The 8,794-nt window shown below is 40.3% G+C and overlaps 2 protein-coding genes across 2 annotated transcripts; both read left to right on the top strand.

Moving 5' to 3' along the window:
* Nucleotides 1–730: 730 nt before the first annotated feature.
* LOC106095063 (uncharacterized) lies at nucleotides 731–7,763 on the top strand. The gene is made up of 2 exons (XM_059368299.1): nucleotides 731–2,378; nucleotides 7,480–7,763. Exons 1-2 carry the CDS (start codon nucleotides 731–733, stop codon nucleotides 7,761–7,763), a joined length of 1,932 nt encoding a protein of 643 aa, XP_059224282.1.
* Nucleotides 7,764–7,951: 188 nt separating this feature from the next.
* On the top strand, nucleotides 7,952–8,569 carry LOC131997369 (uncharacterized). The gene has a single exon (XM_059368294.1). The coding sequence runs from the start codon at nucleotides 7,952–7,954 to the stop codon at nucleotides 8,567–8,569; it is 618 nt and encodes a 205-aa protein (XP_059224277.1).
* The last annotated feature ends 225 nt before the right edge of the window (nucleotides 8,570–8,794 follow it).

Raw genomic sequence — 8,794 nt, 5'->3', positions numbered from 1 at the left:
ACATAGTGTTCTGTTATGACTTTCAACAATTGTGCCAAGTACGGTTCGAATCGGTCTATAACCTGATATAGCTCCCATATAAACCGATCTCCCGGTTTGACTTCTTGAGCCCCTGGAGGCCGCAATTTTTGTCCGATTTAGCTGAAATTTTGCAAATAGTGTTCTGTGATGACTTCCAACAACTGAGCCAAGTACGGTCCATAACCTGATATAGCTCCCATATTAACCGCTCTCTCCTTGTTCGGTTCCTAGAGTTTTCCATTTTTGCTGTTTTGACAGAAGTTTGTTATGTAGAGTAAACTTATGCCCTAAATTTTGTATACAGTTTTAGCAGAATCCATGGTGGTGGTTTGCCAAAATTCAGCCCGACCGAACTTAGTACGCCTTTACGTGTCTCTATTCTATCCCACAAAGCTTTTAAAGCCTAAACTCACAATTTTGGTGTAGTGCTACATACTATATTTTTTCAAATGTAGGTTGGAATGAGTCTCACCCTATACAGCATATTTCAAATCACAAATAGCAGCATTCAAAATTATAAACTACACAAATAAGCAGTTTCTGGGCAATTTCAAAGTATTGTCGCTCCTTAGGGATTTGCTGGCAACTTTCGTTAATGAAAGTAATCCATAAAAGTCCCTTGCATTCAATACGCCACTCGCAATCCGGAAGCTAAGAAGTGCTGTTCGAACTATCGCTCATATATTGACGAATTAAGTAAGAGGTCAACATGAAAGTTTTCACTTTACATGTAATTCTGCTAACAACTGCACTAATTTCAAGTGCTCAACTAATGTATGCTGAAAAAAAACATCAACTGGTCAATGTCATTGAGGAGCTGAATGAAAAGCTGCAAATACAATGGAATTTATTGCTAACAACTGAATTCAATGAGCAGTTTGAAGAAGCGCTCAAGGAAATTGAAATACCCAAATTCTCTTTGCTGGCAAATGTAGAACAATGTAGGGAATGCAATTTGTCCACACAACATGACAACAAAATATTGACAATGGGCTATGTAGTAGGTGAAGGCATGCAACAAAGAGAGAGTAACAGAAAGATGGTGGAGAGTTTGGCTAAAAGTTTGCTGTGGCAATTACATCACACACATATTTTGTGGATTTATGAAAATATCAGCAGCGCAGATTTACTGGAATTTGCCAAAGCCCATTGGATAGCAGGATATATGAACATCCTGTATTTTGTGGATGGTTATCTGTATTCATATTCCCCAGTGCCAGAAATCCAGGTGAAACAACTTCACAACGTTCGCGATTACTGGGAACGACCCATGTTGAGAGACTTTCAGCGTTATCCTCTAACAACTACAGTACTACAGAATCCTCCTGGTTGCTATCGTTACATCAATCGCAAAGGACGCACTATAACCACTGGCATATATTGGAGACCCTTGGAATTGTTTGCCAAGACTTTTAATTTTAAGCTTCAAGAGTATCCATTTAAGTATGACTCCTTCGACTATGACGCCCTAGTGCGGGCAATAAAGGAGCAGCAAATAGACATTGTGCCCGGTAGTTTCCATCGATGGGGATACTCAGATCGAAGTCGGATTCTAAGACACATGAACTATTTCCTAATTGTGCCCTCACCGGAACTCCTTAATAAAGAGTTCTATTTCTATCTACCTTTCAAAGCAGAGTTATGGATTTTTAATTATCTGCTTCTATTAGCCACATCAGGTTTGTTATCCTACATCTCTTTTAGGGAAAATCGTCTCAAACGCATGGACTATATAAAATCCCTGATGTATAGCCATAATTGTTTACTCTATCAGTTCCAGTTCAGTGTCAAAGGCAAAGGCATTCTTACTAGAACCCTTATTTTTGCCTTGTTTTTCTATGGCTTAATTGCCATGAATTTTTATGAAGCCAAACTCTCAAGCTTTTTGACCATAAACATCTGTGAACCGAAACTTGAAACCTTAGAAGATTTGAGGGCCACAAATTTAGTCTTCATGACTGATAGAATGAACAAAAGGTATATTGACAACCTAACTTATGTTCCCGAAATTATATTGCAGCGTTTAAGGTTGGCCAGCTTTCGTTTTCTTTATAAAGCTTTGAGGGATCTAAACAACACATTTGTACAGGGAGCTCCAGACTACATACTGCAATTTGCTTTATTTCAACAGAAATACTTGTCGAAATCACTGGTGCACAAAATTGACACCATCATTTACCAGATGCCGATTTACTTTACTCTACGCCATCAATTGCCTTACAAACAACAATTTGATAGATTTTTGACTCTCCTCTCGTCATCGGGGTTAATGAAAAAAATTGTGGACGATTCACTATGGGAGGGGATTTACAGTGGAGAAATACGTTTCTTCAGGGATCACAAGGATGCTGCCAGAGGTTGGCTGAGTTTTGAATATTTTAAAACCCCTCTTATAATATGGTCTCTCGGAATGTTTTTGTCATTTGTGCTATTTGTGTGTGAACATTTGCATTATCGATATCGAGTATTCAGGGGAAAATAAAGTCTAACAAGTTTATGATGAAATAAAATGTATCCAAAACCATTTCAAGCATTAAATAGAGAATTGCTTTAATTTATGTAGAAAAACAAGTAAAAAGGCGTTAAGTTCGGCCTGGCCGAACTTTGGATACCCACCACGTCGGGTATGTATGTAAACCACCTTTCATCAAAATCCGGTGAAAACAAAACAAACAAAATATTGGTCTTTTTAGTAGATATATCTAAAAAATAAACCGATCTGAACCATATACGACACGGATGTCGAAAAGCCTAACATAAGTAACTGTGTCAAATTTCAGTGAAATCGGACTATTAATGGGGCCAAGACTTTAAATCGAGATATTGGCCTATGTGACAGCTATATTCAAATCTGGACCGATTTGGCCGAAATTGAAGAAGGATAGAAGAAGGCCCTAACACAACTCACTGTTCCAAATTTTGGCCAAATCGGACAATAAATGCGCCTTGTATGAGCCAAAAGCCTTAAATCGAGAGAGATGGGTCTATATGGCAGCTTTATCCAAATCTGGACCGATCTGTGCCATATTGCAGAAGTATGTCGAGGGGCTTAACTTAACTCACTGTTCCAAATTTCGGAGGCATCGGACGATGAATGCGCCTTTTATGGGCCCAAAAATTTAAATCGAGGGACCGGTCTATATGGCACCTATATCCAAATCTGAACCGATCAGAGCTAAATTAAAGAAAGATGTCGAAAGGCCTAACACAACACACTGTCCCAAATTTCAGCAAAATCGGATAGTAAATGTGGACTTGGGGGACCTGAGACCCTAAATCGGCGGACCAGTCTATATGGCAGCTATATCCAAATCTGGACCGATCTGGGTCAAATTGAAGAAAGATATCAAAGGGCTCAGCAAAACTCACTGTCCCAAATTTCCGCAAAATCGGATAATAAATGAGGATTTGATGGGCCTTAGACCCCAAATCGGCGGACTGGTCTATATGGCAGCCATATCCAAATCTGGGCCGATGTGGGCCACATTGAAGAAGGATGTTGAAGGGCCTAATACAACTCACTGTCCCAAATTTCAGCAAAATCTGATAATTAATGTGGATTTGATGGGCCTAAGACCCTAAATCGGCGGACTGGTCTATATGGCGGCTATATCCAAATCTGGGCCGATGTGGGCCACATTGAAGTAGGATGTCGAAGGGCCTAATACAACTCACTGTCCCAAATTTCAGCAAAATCTGATAATTAATGTGGATTTGATGGGCCTAAGACCCTAAATCGGCGGACTGGTCTATATGGCGGCTATATCCAAATCTGGGCCGATGTGGGCCACATTGAAGAAGGATGTCGAAGAGCCTAATACAACTCACTCTCCCAAATTTCAGCGACATCGCATAATAAATGCGCCTTTTATGGGCCCAAAACTTTAAACCGAGAGACCGGTCTATATAGCAGTTATATCCAAATCTGGATCGATCTGGGCCAGATTGACGAACGATGTCGAAGGCCCTAACACAACTCGTTATCTCAAATTTCAGCAAAATCGGATAATAAATGTGGCTTTTATGGACCTAAGACCCTAAATCGGCGGATCGGTCTATATGGCAGTTATATCCAAATCCGGACCAATCTGGGCCAAATTGACGAAGGATTTCGAAGGGCATAACACAACTCCCGGTCAAAAATTTCAGCAAAATCAGATAATAAATGTGGCTTTTATGGGCCTTAGACCCTAAATCAGAGGATCGATCTATATGGCAGCTATATTCAAATCTGAACCGATCTGGGCCAGATTGACGAAGGACGTCGAAGGTCCTAACACAACTTACTGTCCCATATTTCAGAAAAATCGGATAATAAATGTGGCTTTCATTGGCCTAAGACCCCAAATCAGAGGATCGGTCTATATGGCAGCTATATCCAAATCTGGACCGATCTGGGCCAAATTGGCAAAGAATGTCGAAGGGCCTAATACAACTCACTGTCAAAAATTTCAGCAAAATCTAATAATAAATGTGACTTTTATGGGCCTAAGACCCCGAATCGGCGGACTGGTCTATATGACAGCTATATTCAAATCTGGACTGATCTGGGCCAAATTGACGAAGGATGTCGAAGGTCCTAACACAACTCTGTGTCTCAAATTTCAGCAAAATCGGATAATAAATGTGGCTTTTATGGGCCTAAGACCTTAAATCGGCGGATCGGTCTATATGGGGGCTATATAAAGATATAGTCCGATATAGCCCATCTTCGAAATTAACCTGCTTATGGACAAGAAAAGAATCTGTGCAAAGTTTCAGCTCAATATCTCTATTTTTAAAGACTGTAGCGTGATTTCAACAGAAAGACGGTCAGACGGACAGACGGACGGACTTGGCTAGACCGTCTTAGATTTTTACGCTGATCAAGAATACATTATAGGGTCGAAAATGGATATTTCGATGTGTTGCAAACGGATTGACAAAATGAATATGCCCCCATCCTTCTGTGGTGGATCGAGTAAAAGCGTGCTAAGTTGGGCTGGGCCGAATCTTGTATACCCTCTGCCATGGATCGCATTTGGCGGTATCTCTTTATAGCTAAACAAAGGATAATGCGGCTATGAGACCTAAGGCGATGGGAGAATGTATTGAGAATGAGAGCACCTCATAATTGAGCGAACGATAGGAAACCTGGAAGGAAGGGAAGACGTTTCCAATCGGATACCTGAGATGAACCTTGAGGTCGTGTGCGAGGCACCGCTGCCAGCGGCACAGTCTTGGATTGACGGAACCCTAGTTTTGCCACCTGGAAGATCATGTTACATGGATGGCTCAAACTTAGAGGACAGAGTGGGCTTGGGGTTCTTCATTGAGAACCCACGGACTGAGATCTGTTTAAGACTGCTTGACTATAATAGAGTCCTGCAAGCGAAGATCCGGGCGATCATGGAATGCGGGAGGTGGTCTTCGGCCAGCAGTCGCTCTACAATTCTTGTAAGCCAGTGTGAAAGTGAAACTCATCATTCGGAATTTTCACTGCTCTCATACTTTGAAACGCAGGGCATGGACAGACCAAATACAGAGTGGGAGAAATGACATCGCGTCGGTGGTTAACTAATACACTTTAAATCCCTTAACAAGGACCTATTGGGGGGCAAATCTGATGCCAGCAGCTACAGTTACTCCAGCTCCAATAGCGTATATTAAAGTTGTTGCTGTTGAAGGATTCATAGTTGAACTTGTGCTTCATATGGGTAGTACAGCTTTAATTGTAGTTTGTACTATACCTTATGTAAAGGGTGATTTTTCAGCTATTATCTTTGTGGCAACACTTTAAGCAGCTCACGCCCATTTCGTATTTTGTTTCACTGACAAAAATCTTCAGTTTTCTTTTACAATTTAACCATGAATCATCTTACAAACGAACAACGCTTGCAATGCGTGCTCTGCTAAGAAATTTCATCGCGCGCTTTTTCATAAATTGGAAGAAGATGGTCAGTTTAATCAACCCACTGAACCGGCTATTCGGGCTATGGTGACTAAATTTCGCACCTAATTTAGATTTTTGGACATTAAACCACCAACACGCTTACGTAGAGTGCCAAGTGAAGAAAATATCGCAGCTGTATTGGCCAGTGCTTATGATGGCCATCAATTATCGATTGGCCGCCGTTCACAGCAATTGAGACTCTGTTACTCAACAACGTGGAACATTTTGCAGAAGGATTTAGGTGTGAAGCTTTTCAAAATACACCTGGTGCAAGAATGACCTACCTTAATGCCGAATCATTGGTGTATGGGCTCTTGAAAAGTTGACCGATGATGCACTTTTTTTATCGAAAAATTGCGTTCAGCGAAGAAACTCATTTTTGGTTCAATGGGTACGTAAATAGGCAGAATTGTCGATTTTGCGTGCATTGGTAGCACGGGCTACCAATGCATCCCCAAAAAATCACAGTTTGGTGCGGTTTATGGGCTGGTGGCATCATTGGACTGTACTTCTCCAAAGATGATGCGAAACGTCACGTTACTGTGAATGGTGAGCGCTATCGTAAGATGATATACAACTTTTTTTTTTTTGCCCAAAATGCAAGGGCTTGACTTACATGACATGTGGCTTCAACAAGAAGGTGCCACATACCACACAGCGCGTGTAACAGTGGACTTATTGAGGGGCGAATTCGGTGAACATTTTATTTCACTTTCGGGATCGATCAATTGGCTGACTGCATCGTGTGATTTAACGCCTTTATACTATTTTTTGTGGGGCTTTGTTAAAGCTCATGCCTATACAGACAAGCCCGCTTTAATCGACGCATCGAAAGACAATATTGAAGCATTTATTCGTGAGATACCGGCCGAAATGTTAGAAAGATGTGTTAAATCACATCAAATAGTGCTTTTGACGATGAACTTCGATAAATTCAATTGTCGATGTCGGAGGTGGGTGATAATGTCAATGTCAGCATTGACGACATTGAAAAGTGGAACGAGGATCAAATTACGGAAGAAACCGATGATTGCGATGTGTCTGATAATGATAGCGATGCCCTAATTGTAGAGCAAGACATACAACAAGCAAAAGTGGGTTTCGCGAAAGCAATTGGATAAAATGATTTGAAGACACAAACGATGCACATCATTTTGGATATTGCTACCACAAGGCAATATCCGCTTAGAAAAGTTAATATTTCGAAAAAGTTAATTCCCCTTGGGACCTTTTTGGTTAAGTTTCTCGAGATTCTACTGTGCATTCACTCTATGCTTTGTCCCAAATCAAAATTATAAACTACACTAATAAGAAGTTTCTGTGTAATTCGAATTTTTTGTGGCCCCTTAGGGATTGGCTGGCAACTGTCGCCTATGAAAACATTCCATTAAAGTACATTGCATTTAGTATGACACTCCAAATTCGGAAACCACAAAGTGCTGTTGGACATATCGCTAATATACTGCAGTATTAATCAAACGTCATTATGGAATCATTCACTTTCAAAGTAATCCTTCTGACAATAGCTCTAATTTCAAGTGCTCAACTATTGAATTCAGACAATAGTAATCGGTTGATCAATGTCATTGAAGAGCTGAATGAAAAATTACAACTGCAATGGAATTTAGTGCTAACAACCGAATTCGATGAGGGATTCGAAGAAATTCTAAAGAAAATTAAGATACCAAAATTTTTTATGCTTGCAAATGGCAACCTAGATGAAGGCAATTTGACCACACAACATGATCAGAAAATGCTGACAATGGCCTTTGTAGTAGTAGAAGGAGCAATGAGTGGAGAGTTTGGCTAAAAGTTTGCTGTGGCAATTATATGACACCCATCAGCAGCGCAGATTTCCTAGAATTTGCCAAAGCCCATTGGCTAGCAGGATATATGAACATCCTGTATTTTGTGGATGGTTATCTGTATTCGTATTTCCCAGCATCAGAAGTCCAGGTGAAACAACTTCACTACGTTCGCGATTACTGGAAATGACCCATGTTGAGAGACTTTCAGCAATATCCTCTAACAACGGTAGTATTAAAGAATCCTCCTGTTTGCTATCGCTACACCAATCGCAAGGGACAAACAGTAACCACCGGCACACTCTGGAAGCCCTTGGCACTATTTGCTGAGATGTCTAATTTTGAGCTTCAAGAGTTTCCCTTTAACTATGACTCTTTCGATTATGAGGCTATTGTACAGGCAATCAAGCAACGGAATAAAGACATTGTGCCCGAAAGTTTTGTTCAATGGGAACATTCAGCTCGAAGTCGAATTTTCCTTATCGTCCCCTCACCGAAACTCATTAACAAAGAGTTCTATTTCTATCTACCTTTCAGAGCAGAACTATGGATTTTTAGTTATCTGCTTCTTATAGGCACTTCAGGTTTGTTATCCTACATCATATTTAGAGAAAATCGTATCATGCGCATGGACTACATTAAAACTCTGATGTATAGCCATAATTGTTTGCTCTATCAGTTCCACTTCAGTGTCAAAAGCAAAGGCATTCTTACTAGAACCCTTACTGTTGTTTTGTTTTTCTATGGCTTAATTGCCATGAATTTTTATCAAGCCAAACTCTCAAGCTTTTTGACCATAAACATCTGTTAATCGAAAATTGAAACCTTAGAAGATTTGAGGGCCACAAATTTAGTCTTCATGACTGATAGAATGAACAAAAGGTATATTGACAACCTAACGTATGTTCCCGAAATTATATTGCAACGTTTAAGGTTGGCCAGCTTTCATTTTCTTTATAAAGCTTTGAGGGATCTAAACAACACATTTGTACAGGGAGCTCCAGACTACATACTGCAATTTGCTTTATTTCAACAG

This window comes from Stomoxys calcitrans, chromosome 1 (assembly GCF_963082655.1).
Source record: "Stomoxys calcitrans chromosome 1, idStoCalc2.1, whole genome shotgun sequence".
NCBI classification, from domain to species: Eukaryota; Metazoa; Arthropoda; class Insecta; order Diptera; family Muscidae; genus Stomoxys; species Stomoxys calcitrans.
Note: the sequence above shows the minus strand (reverse complement) of the source record. Positions and strands in the feature narration are given on the sequence as shown.